General features: G+C 39.1%; 2 protein-coding genes and 2 non-coding genes across 4 annotated transcripts in view; 2 read left to right on the top strand and 2 right to left on the bottom strand.

The window, feature by feature from the left end:
* Positions 1-8,431, top strand: part of LOC109481786 (transcription factor Sox-5-like) — a 47,890-nt gene extending 39,459 nt beyond the window's left edge. The window contains exons 9-12 of the mRNA XM_019784375.1: positions 454-772; positions 2,624-2,794; positions 3,373-3,528; positions 4,919-8,431. Of these exons, the coding sequence (XP_019639934.1) occupies positions 454-772; positions 2,624-2,794; positions 3,373-3,528; positions 4,919-5,244 (972 nt within the window). The 3' untranslated portion in view covers positions 5,245-8,431. The remainder of the gene's footprint in view (positions 1-453; positions 773-2,623; positions 2,795-3,372; positions 3,529-4,918) is intronic.
* Positions 8,432-15,759: 7,328 nt separating this feature from the next.
* Positions 15,760-15,841, top strand: Trnal-aag. Its single transcript has one exon. It is a non-coding gene; the product is annotated as a tRNA-Leu (tRNA).
* Positions 15,842-16,637: 796 nt separating this feature from the next.
* Positions 16,638-16,709, bottom strand: Trnav-aac. Its single transcript has one exon. It is a non-coding gene; the product is annotated as a tRNA-Val (tRNA).
* Positions 16,710-17,697: 988 nt separating this feature from the next.
* Positions 17,698-18,371, bottom strand: part of LOC109481886 — a 3,334-nt gene continuing 2,660 nt past the window's right edge. Inside the window, exon 5 of the mRNA XM_019784517.1 lies at positions 17,698-17,971. Coding sequence (XP_019640076.1) covers positions 17,912-17,971 — 60 coding nt within the window. The 3' untranslated portion in view covers positions 17,698-17,911. The remainder of the gene's footprint in view (positions 17,972-18,371) is intronic.

The following is an 18,371-nucleotide window of genomic DNA, read 5'->3' on the forward strand; positions in this document are numbered from 1 at the left end:
TGTGTGTGTAGGTGTGTGTGTGTGTGTGTGTGTGTGTGTGTGTGTGTGTGTGTGTATGTCACAATCTCTCGCTGTCAGGCTGATTGGGCCTCCTTCCAGAAAGTGTGCCGCCATATATACATTTGTACATCTTTAAGTATTTCATGAGACATTGCTCAATGTACATGCAAGACGATTTTTAAGAAAAATCACTGTTAATAACTTACAGTAGATGCCAGCTATATTTGCAAATCACTTTAAATTATAGAAAAATCCTGCCATTAAATCAGTTTCAATAAGTTTGCTTGTATATTACATTGCTTGTAATCAACAGATCAAATAGCAAAACAACTTCTTCCCTTAGCATGAAAGTTCGGACGGAGTCGGTCAAAAATTTGGTAAGTCCTAATTTACTTAGTGTTGGATAGAACGTTTAGCCCTTTTGGTCATAACTTCTTCTCTGTCTTTACTCAGGCCAAACAGCAGGCTGAGTTGGAAAGACTGCGGTCGGTGGGCGTGCTGACCACCACGGCTCACATGAACGGACTGTCCCAGCAGACCTCGCCGGCCGCGGAGGGCAGCAAGGGCGTGGACAAGGAGAAGATCGCCCTGGAGGCGCTGACCCACCAGCTCTACATGCGGCAGATGACCTCCGGCAAGGTCGGCGGGGAGGGCGCGTCCTCGGAGCTGACTCAGAAAGTGAAGGAGCCTGGGAAGATGGTGATAGACCTGACCTCGGAGGAAGCGGCTGCGTCCAGCCACCATCGTGAACTGGACGCTGACGGCAGGCCAAGTATGTACATTTACACTGTATATCATACCCGGGCCGTGATAACGTTCGATAAGAGGTACCTTTACGGTACCGCCCGCCATCCATGACTTCCATAGAACAATTATTAATTTTTGAACACGTCAAATGCAGGATTTGGACAATGGAATTGATGTTGTCGCATTTTTTGGTTGAGGGACACCAAATTTTGGCTCATTTTGCATTCGGCTATTCCGAGATTAGGGTGCGCCAAAGGGTTGCACTTGGGCCAATTTTTCAAGTTTTATATTTTTCTACTTTCAGTGCAGAAAATCGCACTAGAGGTGTTGCCATACATTGCACTTTTTAAATTTTTGGATAGAGACGTTTGGTTCAAAAGTTGTGCTCTTCCAAACTTAGCCCACTCATTTCAGATGTGGCCGGCAACGGACACTACAGCTAAGCTGTAGTGTCCGTTGCCGGCCACATCTGGCCGCTCAAGTACATGACAAGAACACCAAATCTTGCAAGACCTGTCATTTAGGGGTTGACAAAATGCTACAGAAATAACATAAATGACAAAATAACTTCAAACTTGCAACAAAATGTAATTAATGTACCTATATGGTATACTTGGCAACGGACACTACATGGCAACGGACACTACACCCTTGAGGTTTTTTGACATTATTTCATATAATTACAGCAATAGACTGAAATAGCTACTGTGTTTTAAGTCAGCATCTTCAGCTGTTTCAAAACCTGAAATCATATGCACCCACAGCTTTTCTATTTTAAGTTATTACCGAGCAACGGACACTACACATTTTCTCGGACAAAAAAGACAGGTAACTGTAAGCCATCAGCCATATTTACCCAAAGGACAAGCAACATAAAAACACATGTTTTGTGTCATATATGGATGTACCTTGCATAACATGCAAAACGGCCAGTTCTATCAACATCCTTTTTAGTACAGGGAGATAAGTTAATTGCAATGTGTTAATTTATGAATTTTACATAACGTGTACAACATATTGATAAATGCGCTGTAGAAAAGAGAAATTTCCAATCATCATCAGGTTTTTTGCAAAACATATCAGACTGAGCATGTCTGAACATATTGCAAATCTTTTCATTCCATTTTTTGTTCCCAAATTACTTAAAAGCATATTTCAAAAACTGGCATTTTTCAAGTGCAACAGCATAACGTAGATTTTATGCCAATTTCTGGTCTTAAATTGGCCATAGCATAAGTTTTAAACATCTTAACACCAAATCTCTTCCTGATTGTCTGGAAAATAACTGTACTAGTATAACAAGTTTGATAAATGTCAACAGAATGCGATAAATACAGAGTAAGATTGACATAACGATGCACGATGCCATTGGCGCACCCTGATCTCGGAACAGCCGATTGAAAGGCACATTATTTGGGGTGGGTATGGCATAGATAAAGTACAACATTGTAAATTGGTCATTTGTTATCTTACAGGCATCCAATGAAATTTCAGGGTGGCAAAACATCTGACACAGAATTTTAACTCCAATTTTCTGGTCAAGTTTTTAATGTAGTCAGTTGAATCAACCCTGCCCCATAGCTTACTGATCTATGCAAGACTTAAATGTGATGTCCCTGACTGAAAACTGTTGCTTGTTTGATTGCGCAGGCTGGTTCTAGCTATTTATTGGTGGTACCCAAAAATGAACACCTCTCACGTAGCTTGTTTTTTTGGCTTTTTCAAATGCTTCCAGTATGAAATGATTACAGAAACGTGGTAAGAAATGACAATAAATTTCAGGTTCACACAGATTTATAGGCAATGTAAAATGGCTGGCTTAGAATTGTGGTCCATTATCGGGTTGTTAATATAAAAACGATACTTCATCTTGCAGATCCCCACATACAAGAAGCGAGGATCTACCGAGAGGTCAGGGGTCGCACGGTGAGCGAGCCGCACATCAAGCGACCAATGAACGCCTTCATGGTGTGGGCGAAGGACGAGAGACGCAAGATCCTCCAAAGCTTTCCCGACATGCACAACTCCAATATTAGCAAGATCCTTGGTGAGTTTCAAAATCCACACATAGTAGAATAAGTGGGATCATTGGTCTTCCACTGTCTCAGAAAAAGATGTCAAACCCAATAAGTTAGATTTTAGTGTTTAGTAACTAGAGCAGTCACATACATGTACTATATTGTTATCCATTGTCCATCCTTGATTTTCATGTTACATGTACTTGCAATGGACCTTTACCATTATTACCTCACAGTTTGTTTACCGCAATGAATGCCGGTCAATCGACGTTTATATTGTACAGGGGTGCGTAGCGCGGTATGTGTTTGTGTAGCGTTAGCCTAATATAAGGCTTTTAATACAGTACTACCTTCCTCTAATGTCACAACTAAATCACCCTTGCGGCATGTAATGCTGTGTCAACACAACTAGACGCAGCAAAAAACCAGACATACCTTACTTTGAAAACTTTGAAATGATCTTTATTCTTTAACTGACCGTTCTAGAATGTTCTTTAGAACAGGTAAACAAACTGTGGCGTAATAATGGTATAGGTCCATTAGCCTACCGGCAAGAACTTGCAATAAACTTGTGTTAAAATACAAGCTGACAAACCTTGTTCTTCAGGTTCTCGATGGAAGTCCATGTCTAACCAGGAGAAGCAGCCATACTATGAGGAACAGGCACGTCTCAGCAAGGCCCACCTGGAGAAATACCCCGACTACAAATACAAACCCCGTCCCAAACGCACCTGCATTGTGGATGGGAAAAAGTTGAGGATAGGTAAACGAAAAGCATCATTCATTGGACAAGAGAGGGCCTGGCTCCTTGCAGGTAGTACAATCGTGCTTGTCGTATCAACGTGGGACTAACCCAATATCGGGGGCCACATTGTCCGGTTTTTGTCAGACCCAACTACTAGTACTATCACAGCATGCACCTGACAAAAGAAACGTGTACTTTGAGAAACTTCAGTAGTTACTTCAGTCTGCAATTGCTAAAAATTAGTTTCAAATTTTTACATATTCCTCAGTTTCAACTGATACTGCATTGCCACGTTTTGACTAAAACATTGGGGTGATGCTATACAAATGTTTTCGTTTTCCAATTTTTATGATCATGCCTTTCGTGTATTGTCTCTGTTTGGTTCACCCATTATGTAAAGATTTCCTTTTCTGTTCTGGTTGTTTTTTCCAGACAATAACATGCTGTGGAATTTTGAGTTTTGTTGTGTTCATCTTTTGTGTCGTAACCTTTCTGTACAGTCATCCTAAAACACATCCTTTGTACTTACCACAAAATCAGAAAACTTTGAAACCTACAATCTTGCCCATTGGGCAGAAAGATTAGCAAACAATAATTTTCACTCAATGCCCCAAAAATCTAACACAATCATATTATAAACTTGGCTGAAGTATGCCAATACATGTATCTTTTTAGTTATTTCTGACATCAAAAATGGTTTCCGTAAACCAGATAAAGCAAGGACAAATTTGACACGAAGTTGATTCGAAAAGGAAAGAGTGGCCCGTCAACGGTAGTTCCCCCTGAAATACGTTTCAGTTAAAGCTGCTTTGGTCTCTGCATTCCAGTTAATTTTCTGCCCCCCTCCCCCTCTCCAGTGGTGGATTTTGGCATGTCGCCCCTGAAAGGGCAGTCTGACCTTGATGCATACAAGCATGGCTTCACTGCCTGCAGGGCAGCTGTCACTTTACTACATACATCAGTGTTTTACTAACCTGTGTGTTATTGTGGACATTGTGCGTGTGCCTTGCATGGTCTTTTTTGCATGTTAAGAACTTAAGATTATATCTGTGTGCTTCGTGGGAATTTGTCCAGTGAGTGTATGAACTGTACATGTATTTATACTTTATACTATTATTTTAATGCTTTATTTTTCTGTTCTCACTGATGTTTAGAATCAATTTGCATGTAATTTTGAACATATTTCCATCATAATTACACTTGTGTGTGTTTGAACATTCGTGGTGAACAAATTTTACTTATTTGATACTAGTATTTTGTACAATTTTTTCTTGTCCTTGTGTTTTACATGTGTAAGGAAGTGGTTATACTGCATGACTTTGTAGTTTAGATGAAGAGAAGATTGATACAATTACTGTTGAGGAAGGTGCTTGTCGTAACCCTTGACCTCTTTGACCCTTGCCCCCAGGGGAGTACAAGTCTCTGATGCGAGCCCGTCGGCACGAAGTTCGCTCCGCCCTGTACCAACAAGCCCAGGTCGACCACTACACCGCCGCGCAGATCGCCCAGATCGCCGCCGCGAACGCCGCCGCAGCGGCCTCGGGAGTCTCCACGGCGACCATCAGCCAATCGGTGAGCAGTATGGTCACCACGGCCACGGGAGCGGGTTTGAGCGGGAGCGAGGCGGCGAGCGCCGGGGCGGCGTCCATGACGATGACGAGCACGGGGGCAGAAGCCCTGCCGGTCATCACTCACACGTACTCCTTAGAGACGGGGGTGGCCTCGCAAGACTGAGCAAAGGACAACAGTGGCAGTAAAAAACACAGGACAAGAGTGTCGTCACAGTGTGTGAGACAAAAGAGTCGTGGCTTGAGTCTAGAGAAAGATGTTGGTCTGTGGGTTTTGTCAGATGTGCCGTCGTATGTGACTGGGATTGTGACTGTCGTGGTGTGACGTAAGGGTTGCCATCCAGCGTGTTATGTTGAGCTGAGTCGGGTACAGAAAGTTGATTTCCTTCCTTTGATAATTCACAGTTCTTACTCTGTTGTACAAACAGAAAGACAAACAGTTTTGGCTAAAGCATCCCTAGATTGACTACAAATTTGTAGTAAATGGGGTGCTTAAAAAAACAACTAAGAATGAAATTTGTGTTTTCATTCAAACAATGCCCATGTAACAAAGGGTGCAAAATCTTCCTCCATCTTGGAATGCCTACCTTTAGCTCAGACATATGGTAATCGAGCCTCCTTGTAAGAAGGTCCGTGATTGGTTTGTTGTGGAAAGCCCTGTGATTGGTTGGTCAGATGTAAGAAGGTCTGTGGTTGGTCTCTTTGCAGCCTGAGGATATGTGTGTTGTGCATTGCAGTTGGTTGCAGAGTGAGGTTTTTTAATTGCCAGTAATTTAGTTAATCAAATTTTAAGTGTTTGGGAACACAATAATAGAGTGATATTATAATTATCAGGTATGACGATACCTTTATTGAATTCTGAGAGCTTGCAGAAAAAGATTAATTTTGCAAGTGTATATTTAGCAGCATGTCGTGCAAACAGTGGAGTTGAGCATAAATGTTAAATTGTAACTGACTGAGTTTTCACCGTTACTTTTAAAAGCCAAATCTACACACAGATGAATTTATTCTACTTGTTCAAAGTCTACATCCACTGATATGATGTAACACAGTGTTAAGCACCAAAACGGTGACGTAACTTAAGTTGAATGTCAATGTGTAAAGATATCTAGTGATAATGAAATTCAGTACAGTTGAATGGAATTGGGTTTATGAGAAGGAGATCTATAGGATTGTGCAGTGCAAATGGTTATACTAAACGGACTCTCTTTCTTGTAGAGGAGAGAGAGACATGTAAAGGGCTTGAAGTTGTTTGTATACTCGAATCTTGAGCGTTTTGCTACAAGTATAGGCAAGACAAAGTAAAGTAGGTAACAGACAAACGTAAAGAAGCTTTTGAAGGAAAATAATGAGATGATGAGTTTTCTGCTACCTTTCAATCAGAAGCCAAAAATTAAGACTAATCATGCTAATGAGCGATAATCAGTTACTACATTTGTATACCTCATTTATAAAATGGAATGATGCGATGGATTGGAAGTGTGTCTTCCAGAAATTTATGAAGATGGTTGCCAAAAAAGGTATGTGCCACTCAGTAAGTTTCAAGACAAGAGTTTAGTATTTTCTTTTTATATTGTATTCTAATGTATTTTGTAACAATCTCTAAGAGAGAGGTAGATATGGGTATGTTTATGTTTTTGTTGTTTTTTTGTTTCGTGTTGTCTGCCAGCAGTTTTTAAAAATGTATAATATTCTTCCGTCGCCCGTTTTGTTGACTATTTTACAGGTTTTTAGAAACTCAGGAATATGTGAAAGGAGGAGCATATTGTGATGCCAAATTTTCTCAGTAATTCTATAACGAACACTCTAGACTATCATTTGACCACTTCAATGGTTTATATACCCTCCAACCAGAGGGATATATGGTAATATTTATGTGCCATTTTATTTTTGTAGTAGCTTTTGTCCAACAGTAGATATTCATGTCAATATAATGAAAAAGTGTAGTTATGTTTTGTGCTCTGTTTGGTATATATATATCTATATCTATATTGTATCTATATCTATATTGTGCTATGTTTTTTCCAGACTGTAACAGTCATTGGTGGAGTGCAAACATTATTTGTATACCTCGTGAAACGTTTGTACACTTGCAAGTAGTGCTATACATGAAGTGAAAACAAAACAACAACAACAACGGCCATGAAGTCGGTGCTTTGTGACAATGTTTCCTGTAAGCTGTGTCCGGCAACCTGGTCACCCCCATACTGCAACATGGTACATCCCAAATATTAAACAAGAAAACGATACAAGAAAAAGGAATACTGTGCATGACGAGATATTCTCTCTCATGCATCTTCCGGTTTTGAAACATCCCTATTTTGAAATGGATCGTACCATTTTTTGATACACATAAGCAGTGAAGACTGTAACAAAACTTTGTAAACGGGGGTGGACAGGTTAGGATGGAGCTGTACAGTTTGCAGCAAACTTTGTATTGTGATTCAGTAGTGCCTCGCTAGTACAGTTAGTAGATACTTTGTGACACGAGAACTTGGTTCTTGTGACTGTGCTGGCCACCTGGCATCGCCACTCGGTACTGCAGCTTGAAAGAAGCCAGTGTGGTTTTGTTCATTTTTACTTCAAATCTGTAGTGGTCGTCACCCCCTTGTTATGAATGGAGCATGCCACCTGTAGCAGAAGTGTAACACTAACAAGGGACACAACCATTCTGATGAAGGGGTGGTGAGGACGATGCCAGGCAGCCAGCATTCTGTGGTTTGTGTGAATGGTTCAAAACAAAAGCCAAGTGTGACAATATTGTATTGTATGTACCGTGGCTCTGCCATAGAATCTACCTCTAGTCAACCATATAGAGTTTTACTATATCGTGGTGGTTTATCGAGAATTGATGCTTACGAAAGTCCTATTTTTGTAATTCAATGATGAGATGATCTTGTAATTGTTGTTCCGGATAATGTATGTTTGCTGTCTCCACAGTGCTTAGACCACTTGACTTGGTGCCCAGTGTCTCTCCTTTCTGGAAAAATCTGAACTTTTAAAAACAAACCCAAAGTTTTGGGTGTGGGGAAAAGCACATGGTAGCTGTGTCAGAAAACCTCTGATGTTGAAATTTCAAATGATGTCTTGGAATTAGGCAGGAGAAACCTAATGCTTATTATGAATGTTTTTCTATGATATCAGGAGTTTCAGCTATGAAGACCCCCCCTCCCTGTCAAAGAATTCTGTAACAATTGTTCAGTTACATACATGGATCTGTGTTGTACCACCACCATTACCAATTTCATCAACAATTTCTTGGATTTTCCAACCTAAAAATTCCTGCCAAAATATGAGGATGTTCCACTGACTCCATCCAGTACTGTTGGAAAAATATTTTTGGTAAAAAAAAACACAGAACAAGCACATTAAAGATGATTCTTTATCCATTTAGTGCCATGAACCCTAAAAGAGTTACTGCCTATTGTTTTGTTGAGTTTAGAAATGGCGCTAGTTTTCGGTGTTAAAGTTTGGAGAATCCAAAATCTAGTCCTATAGAAATTGGGCAGATGAAATTGATGTATGGCCAATAATGTAACAAACAATGTCTGTAGCGAATCAACAATATTATGCTCTTCAAAGCTGGTTTAACAGATTTTGACCTGCCAGAAAACGTTTGACAAGAGGTTATAGAAGTTACAACTGTGTAAAAACATGAATGGATCAAGCAGTCCCAGAACCTCTGTATTTTTCCATAGGAATTTTCAGACCTTTGACAACATAGATTGCCTTGTGAATTTGTAAAGCTGGTAAGGTACAAACAAACATTCGTCCACACACTATTCTGACCCAGTGTATACATGGCCTATTATAATTCCACCCCTGCCCACCCTTACAGTGATAATGCCAAAGTCCAGAAATGTGTCCTTGTGAAATGGGCTATCCCAAACCATGGGGTAGAAAGAAGACATAAAGTGTCATTTGTTGAAATCTAGACGGTTACGAATCGATTTCCATGCAAGGTTTTTTTTTCCTTTTTTAACCAACTTTCAGTGTTAGAAAGAAGCACATGCTTCGAAATTGTACTCACAAATAAACCTCTTCATACTTTGTGTTTTCTTGATGTATAAACATGATTATGTCCATTGTTATAGTTTATCCTGTTCCCATACATGTACCTCAGCATCGCCTGAGACCAACCCTTGCTCAGCTTGTATCTGACAAATTATAAAATACATGTAGTTGGAGCAGAGACAAGTTGGCCAAGGATGGGTCTCAGACTATCGCCAGCTCACCGCAAAACCCTAGCAAAATCTGTCAGCATATTTATTGACATGGAATCACTACCAGTGTAGAAGGTTGAAGAAAAACATCAGGGTTGTCTGATGTTTGGATATTTGGTCACATGGTTGTCCAAATTCATCTTCATCAGCTAATAGATTCAGTTGTGAAAATCCAACGACTACATTTCTGTATGTCCATAATAACTTGAACATTTGACACATGGTCGCCTGTGAATATTGCTATTTGTCCTTGATATTGAATGTATTAGCTCCCGGCAAGTTTATAGAGATAGATATTTCAAACGTGACACAGTCATTGAAACACAAACATTGTAACAGAATCCTCAGCCTGATACACACAAACGAATACTAGGTGACAACAGTACAAAACATTCCAAAGCTTGCATACTACCTCGCACCTCCAGCCCTAACTAGAAGTTAGAATGGCCACTGTCCGTTCACAGTGAAAACTAAGAAAGCCCACCACCCTCTACACCCTACCATTTCACATTGACACCATGTATGCAGATTTTTGGGTACGGCTCAGAAGCAAAAACTGGCTTCATTTTATTAGTTTCCAGAATGTGCTGCGCCTGCCAAAAACATGCTGTTAGATTTTCCATTTTTTCCAGTACGATATCTTTTCCAACACAACATGTGAAGACAACATGTCATCTTTAGATACTGTACATGAGCACGACCTTGTGTCTGCCGAAGTGCTATGCCCAAAATGTTCCGGTTTATGCAGGTGCAGTACGTTCTGCCAGTGTGCTCTACAATAGTATATAATTGTGATCTATAATGTCTACAGTGAGGCAGCTCATAGAATGCGCAATTTTGTTATGCATACCCAACTTCTAACTTGTGTGCGACAGTACATCCTAACCACTGGTAACTCTGGCAGGTAGTTAGGTTCTACCATGATCTAATCTCTACAGTCATAGTTTAATTCTCCATGCCTGTTTGTTAGGGAAACATTAATTTTTTTTATTTCAGGTTTTTTTTTTTTATTTACCATGTACTACCTCTGTATTAGTTAACAATCGGTGCAGTTTTTTTATAAGTTAGCCATTACATTGAAGAAATCTCACATTTAGATCTAACTAGGTCTAGCGTTGCCTCAACTGTATACTGTGTGTCAAGGGGTGTTCAGAAAGACCAGGGTGACTTTTTTATTCACCACCTACATGTATTAGAAGCCCAGCTGTATCAGAAAACTTGGCCAAGTCAAATGTTCTTGTGTGTTGAATTTTCAATGTGCTCTACAGTGTTCAATATATATATATAGTATAAACTCCAGACAGGCCTTTTTATACCCCCTCCTCCCCACTGATGGAATTCTTGGGATTTATTATTACATGTACATAACATGTCATACAGTTGTTGTGTCTGAATGGAGATTTTAATATAGAGCATTTTATTTTATATCTGCTCCTACAGAATGTCTGGAATGGTTGGGTCTCCAGTCCAGGGTATTGCACAGTGTTTCTATAGTACAGAGGAAAAGTGACCCAGTGTTTCCCCCCATTTGTGTGTATGTCTATTTGCTGTAATAAAAGAAAAGAAGGCAACTTGTGTCAGTGTTAGTTTTTGACTTGAAAAAAATCAGCATTTTATGATTTAGTAATATCAGCATTACCTACCGTAATTGAGGACAGGGAACTCTTTTTTTTTTGCATGGCAATCGTACACTACAGGGTACAATGTATAGAGGACTAAATGACTTGGAAATAATCCGTTTCTGCTCACTTTTGAAATGCTTACTCTCCTGATTGTATCCGCAATTACTCCGCACGTGTAGTCTCTAAAAGAGTCCCGACAAAAAAAATGATTGTGCCCGAATAGCGTGAATTTAGGTCCACCATAAATCCCTTTCATCACTCAGAACTGATCTAAAAAGAATTTGAGGTGAAACCCTGTTTATAACTGGCAGGATTAGACAGGGAAGTTTCGGCGTTCGAGCGATTGTCGGACGTATACGCTTTTTTTAAGTGAATACTGCGGTCGGGCACAGTGAGCCAAAAGAGGGCCTCTTCCGAGTCATGGGTATTTGTAGTTATACATGACGGGGTTAGGGTCGTAGATCTCGGGAACGACAAACGATATCGAAGTTTGGTTTGCAGTTTTGAACTTCTGACCGGAAGGGGATTCCAATGATACCATGGTTTCCATGTTATTGATCGATTTTAATTTTGCTAGGGTTAGGGTTAGGGTTAGGGTTAGGGTTAAATTAGGGTTAGGGTCTAGATCTCGGGAACGACAAACGATATCGAAGTTTGGTTTGCAGTTTTGAACTTCTGACCGGAAGGGGATTCCAATGATACCATGGTTTCCATGTTATTGATCGATTTTAATTTTGCTAGGGTTAGGGTTAGGGTTAGGGTTAAATTAGGGTTAGGGTCTAGATCTCGGGAACGACAAACGATATCGAAGTTTGGTTTGCAGTTTTGAACTTCTGACCGGAAGGGGATTCCAATGCTACCGTGGTGTCCCTGTTTTGATCGAATTTTTTTAGCTAGGGTTACGGTTAGGGTTAGGGTTAAATTAGGGTTAGGTTAGAAAAGTCACATAATCACATAAATGTAAAAAAAATAACATCTTTAAATTCTATAACATAATTCATCGATAATCGAAACTTTTACATGGAAATTCTGTCATTATTATTTCTGTCGTGAAGGATGGTACCAAATTTGCTGTCACATAAACTTTTTTGTCACATAAATCAAGGCGGTTAAATACTAGCCGGTAAAACACATGTTTGTTCATTTGGCCCAATGCACGGCTCCGCGACTGTTGTTAGGGCCAATGTTAAAGACTGCAAGCAAGAGAAGCCCTGCAACAGTCGCCGCGGCTAGTTAAATACATGTATTTAACCTCCTTGCATATATCAACACTCGCCATAATACATACAACGTGTATATCAACAATCTCGTGGTTCTGATCAATAATTTTAACACATATTTCTACTAGTATGCCGCGGCCGTCTGTTAGTCCAAAGCCAGGACTGCAGGAGATTACCAACAATGGCGTCGACGTTAGCTAGCTTGGTTAGGCCATGTTTATTTGATTATATGGATGACATCCGCGCTCGCATGAATTTTCGGCCGTTTCCAAAAAAAGTTTTCAACCATACTGTTAATCGTACAAAACAGTTGCAAAATGAGCAAAAATATACCATAAGTTACAAAAAAATTAATAAAAACTATACCAATGTCGTAGAATGCCAAAATCAAACAAAAAAAGAGGAAATTGTAAAGAAATGAACTTGAAGACTAGATTATTCGCCAAACCATATTCTGTGCCATTTGCTCAACCCTCATGACCACGTAGATTTCATAATGAAAAGAACTTTTTTTTTTTGCAAAACTTTTTTCTATTCGCACGCGCGCATCAGTTTTGGGGCTCCCGGAGGATGTCATCCATATAATCAAATCAACATGGCCTTACGTGTTACAGGAAAATATAATCACATATTTCTTCTGTCCAAAATGGTTATGACTGCTGCGCCGGAGACTCAAGGCTTACCTCGCTGCGGCCATTGACCTGCGCCCGTGGATCGAACACTGCCCCACTGGGGCGGCCGCGCGGTCATTGACCCGCGGCCGTCTCGAACCCTATTCCAATTTCGACCGTTGATTCTAAAATTTCAAACAGGTTCTTAAGTTCGATTTTTGGCTTAAAATGCAACTTTTTTCACGCATTTTTTGCCATAAAATCATTTTCTGACATCTATGTTGGCCAAAATGACCAAGGTTCAATGTCGAACGTACCAACCTACCAGCATGCTGATCGACGTTTTTTTAGGTGTTTTGAACGGAAGAAGAAGAGGAGGAAGAAGAAATTGAGTAAAAACAATATGTTTACCGAAGATAATTAGGAAGATATAAAAAAAAACCTCGCGACCAGAGGTTTTGTCCATACTGTCCCAATGATATTGAAGACGAACAACATTTTATTTTGGATTGTACACTATATAAGGCCATATAACGATAAACGCACAAAGCTGTTCAACCTTCTTTCCGCCTGCTCAACAGAATTTGTTAGATTTATGCTATAGATAAATTTAATTTCATCCTAGAAGGCAATAACCCTTACTGTGTACAAATAGGTAAATATATCAAAGAACGTTTAGACCTTAGAACAAGTAGTATTAGTTGACCCATTTATTGTTTTGTACGTAGGATAATTTTGTTGTACTCATGTATATTTGTCTGTATTATCTACATGTCTTAGACCTTACGAAAGTCGCTGTACTTTTGTTGTGTCAGTAAACTTTTCTATATGATCGACGACGTCTTGTTATGGAAAACATATTGCTTATGCTCAAAATAAAATGTGTTCTGCTTCAGCCAATGAAATACGGGCAACTAGAGACCACTTTTCTGAACTAAGGCCATGTTGATTTGATTATATGGATGACATCCTCCGGGAGCCCCAAAACTGATGTGAGCGTGCGAATAAAAAAAAAAGTTTTGCAAAAAAAAAGTTCTTTTCATTATGAAATCTACGTGGTCATGAGGGTTGAGCAAATGGCACAGAATATGGTTTGGCGAATAATCTAGTCTTAAAGTTGATTTCTTTACAATTTCGTCTTTTTTCGTTTGATTTTGGCATTCTACGACATTGGTATAGTTTTTATAAAATTTTTTGTAACTTATGGTATATTTTTGCTCATTTTGCAACTGTTTTGTACGATTTACAGTATGGTTGAAACTTTTTTTTTTGGAAACGGCCGAAAATTCATGCGCGCGAGGATGTCATCCATATAATCAAATCAACATGGCCTAAATAAACTAACATATATGTCATAAATGAAGCAAATACTAACTTTTAAAAATCATTGGAAAGATCAAGCCAAGGGCCTATAATCTCCTCTTGACAACCATATTTTTTTTATTCATCAAAACATCAAAACATAACAAGGACAGTGTGGCGCTGCACTCAAGTTTATATCTTGCGCCACACAACAAAATACAACAAGAATTCTTACATACGATACCTCCATGAAATATATGATTGTTTTATGTCTCATTGACTATGCCTGGAAATAAGGTCGTAATTAGCATAATCTAGTTTAATTTATGGTTTTTTAAATTCAAATGACAATATTTTTGTGTAAAATTCCTCTTCTTTGCCATGCCTCATTTCAACATGTCCTCATTAATTATGCAAATTACATCTATATTAACATAATATATGGATCGTGATGTTAACCTTTAAGTAACTTACACATGTCACAAGGTATAAAATTCCCATAATTCACCAATAAGGAGTCACAAAATGTTCACATTAATTATGCAGATTAGGTCATCATTTGCATAGTTGGTATCTGTTGATGTTCCACTTGCCACAGCTTTTGCCTCTGAATTGAGAGGTTTTCTCTTATTCCCACGTTTGGGAGCAACTATTGAACATACATTTCTACCACAGCTTTTTCCTGTCGACCTGGGTGTCGTCCATTCATTGGTTGATATAGTTTCTTGCTGGGCGACCTCGACTTCTTTTTCCATGAGTGGGTTCCCCCAGTAATACTGATGTATGATTTCATCTTCACTTCTGTAGCAGTGACCAATGAACCTCAACTTTTTTTTTTATTGTTTTACTCACTGGTGGTAGATTTTCGTAGAGTACACCGTTTGGTAGCAGTGTACGTATTTGACAATTTGTACATGTATCTACTACATCCTATACTAGTGTTAAAACAATAAGGATTAGTGCACGTTGTGGTGTTAACACAATCTAGTGGGACCTAATCATAAGTTTTTTTTTGTATTATATAACAAAACAGTCTTTTGATAAAATTTTATGTTTATCTGTTTTTAATTGACGTGTTGTTCATCTAATCTGTCTGTAGCATCGAGTCTCTTGAAATCTGTTGTACTTAATTTCTGAAGGGGCTCAAAAGAGTCTTTTGGCCAAATAGGCATACAACATGCCAGGGGAGTTGGTCCGCTAAAGCGGCTATATGTACACCTTTGCGGACCCACTCCCCTGGCATGTTATCTGTCTATTTACTAGTAGTATTTGGCCATGCGCCAATGTATGCTATTTCCAACCGCTTCCCAAGCCTGGTAGAGGCTAAAAGTAGCTAACAACGAAGAAAAGCCAAAGGTTTAATTTTTTCCTACAAACGACTGATGCCTTAGAACTATGGCAACGTCATAAAAACTGATTTCAAAAGTTAAGAATTTATAGATTATTTGCTACATGACACTAACTGAAACCGCGACAGGTGTTTTTAGAACACCAAAACATTTATTTTAATTCATCACCTTTACACAAGGAGGTTAAATACTTGTATTTAAGGCAGAGGCTAAGCTACTCTCATTATTCTCAAATCTCAAATGTATTCTCAAATACTTGTATTTAACCTCCTTCTATACAGAGTATGCCTTGCCAACCTACTCTATATCATAGAATACCATCACGACAACGGTTCGCAAATTGATTCTCATGTAGGTAGCGTGGCCGAGCGGTCTAAGGCGCTGGTTTAAGGCACCAGTCATTTCGATGGCGTGGGTTCGAATCCCACCGCTGCCAAAACTTTTATTTTCATCGGAATATATTGGTTTGGTGGACTGTTTTATAACAATATTTAAACTCTGCTACTAGATTATTTACGATGACTTCGAGACGTTTCGAGTGACGTCCATCGCATGTAAAGTCTTACTCTAACGTGACATGTCTTAATGACGTCCAAGAAAGATAAGAGCGAAAAAATACAATCACTCACAGGCTTATTTAGTATTCATAGTAGTGTAAGACCTCAAAACTGATGCGAGCGTGCGAATAAAAAACGTTTGGCAAAAAGAAATTGTAAAATCTAAGCGGTTATGAAAGTTTATTAACAAATGACTAAACACACGGAGTATGGTATGGCGAATGATAGACTCTTCATTTTCTTCACATTTTCTTCTTTTCCTTTGGGATTGAATTTGACAATCTAAGACATTTGTATCGTTCTCCAATTAATTTTTTTTACAATTTTCGGCATATATCTGATAATTTTGCAGCTGCTTTGTACGATTTCCAGTATACTACTAGTATGGTTGAAAACGTTTTTTTTTAACGGACGAAAATTCATGCGCGCGTGGATGTCGTCCATATAATCGAATCAACATGGCCTGATTACAAATGATATTCAGAGTTGAGAATTATATACAAATGCAGCTAGCTTTTACTTTTGAAGAGTTGAGTTACTTGTGCTATTAATCATATCAAAACATGATATCACTCTCCAAGCCCAAATGACTTCATAATTTTCAATAACCGATTTCGGAATTATACAAGAAAACTTTGATGAAAAAAATTGCTGAATAAATATATTGAAAAAAAATGATTCCGCCCGGGATCGAACCGGGGACCTTTGCGTGTTAGGCAGATGTGATAACCGCTACACCACGGAATCTGGTTGTTACAATTGCTCCGAAGTATAAGAAAGATCCAAAAATCCCATTCCGTGCGCTCACAATATATTATTACAATGTCTTACATAATCCTAATACATGCGATTTGTCTGTAGCCAATGATATCTTACTCATCCCCACCGACATGCCTAGTGGGCAAAAAACAAAAATGAGAATAACAAAATAAAGACTAGTTTACCCAATCAGATGCAAATCGACAATACACACGTTGGATCTTTATCAAATTCTCATTCAGAATTTTTTTTCTATTAACAGATTTCGTGTACAGAGAAATTTTGCCATATTTTACATAAAACAGTGGTATTTCAGCTAACAGTAGCAAACTTCCTTAGACTAACAAAGATACAGCAATGTTTGAATCCTTCACTTTTTTGCTAGGTGCCTTTCATCTTTCCATAATCTCCAAGCAGATGGGGTTAACCACTTTGACTGTCTGGCTTAATTGACAGTAAGCTGGAATGAGGGACTGACAGTTACAGTCTGAAAACTGTACAAAATTCCATCCAAACATCTGCTTGGGGATAACCTTTTCAACTCACACCCTCCCCACCTCCCAATCCAACTAATATAATAAGCGATAACCATAAATGGAAACAAGCCTACAAACATATCTATGGCATTGTTTATGTAATGGTCTGAGAACTCTACAACATACTCTCCGTACCAACATATTGTTATCCACCAGACTACTTTGCAGGCTGAATAAATAGTAGAAATCAGCCAAAAAAGGGGATTTAATTGGCCAGGAGTTAGCCGGCCAGAGACAGTCCATATACACGTCCGATCCCCTTTTTAGGCTGATTTCTACTATTCATTCAGCCTGCAAAGGAGTCTGGTGGAGACTACCAACATATCACATATGTGGAACAATTCATTCCATCAGTCAAGTCAAGGAATTTTACAATAACCAGAGCTCAGCGCCTAATTGAAAAATCTTGGAACTAAATCAAAACAACAGTAATACCCCCCCCCCCACCACACACACAATTTACAACTGTTACAGTATTTTTCTCATGATGTTCTCACGTAGTTTGGTTTTAGTTAAACATTTTCATCGTAATCAAAAACATCGTTGTCATACTGTAACAGTAGGTGCTTGCAAACCACATATTGGAACAACTGTACAAGTGACTTTTACTTGGGTATTTACGAATAATCTTTCACACAAACAACAAATAAAGAACTATACTGCATTCTTCACCACCAAGTGCACGTCGTGTAGCAGTTTGTCAATCTTCTGGACCTAAACGTGATAGAAGAAAGAGCGAAAAGTTAAAGTGTAGCTCCCATACTAAACTACAGGCGACGAAACAGCAAGTTTCTAATTAACGAACAAACCCCTTATCTGCCTGAAGCTTCCCCGCCCCCTCCACCACCACCCGATTCAAACAACGGTTTATCTGCAGCCAGTCCCAAAAGCCTATTAAATGTATTACATGGACCACGAAAACAACTACGGTAAAAAATAAAAATACGGGCATCGTTGAAGAGATTCATTTGTCACGTGTAGATACAGTTCCTAGTGAATTCTTTCATCAGTGACAACTTTGGAAGGATAAAGATACTAACCTCCAAATTTTCGATGGCTATCAGTCCATCTTGTTCACGGAAAGTCTCGGGCCTAGTCTCGCGCTCTCGCGAGA

The sequence above is a fragment of the Branchiostoma belcheri genome, unplaced genomic scaffold (genome assembly GCF_001625305.1).
Source record: "Branchiostoma belcheri isolate BF01 breed outbred unplaced genomic scaffold, Haploidv18h27 scaffold58, whole genome shotgun sequence".
Classification (NCBI taxonomy): Eukaryota; Metazoa; Chordata; class Leptocardii; order Amphioxiformes; family Branchiostomatidae; genus Branchiostoma; species Branchiostoma belcheri.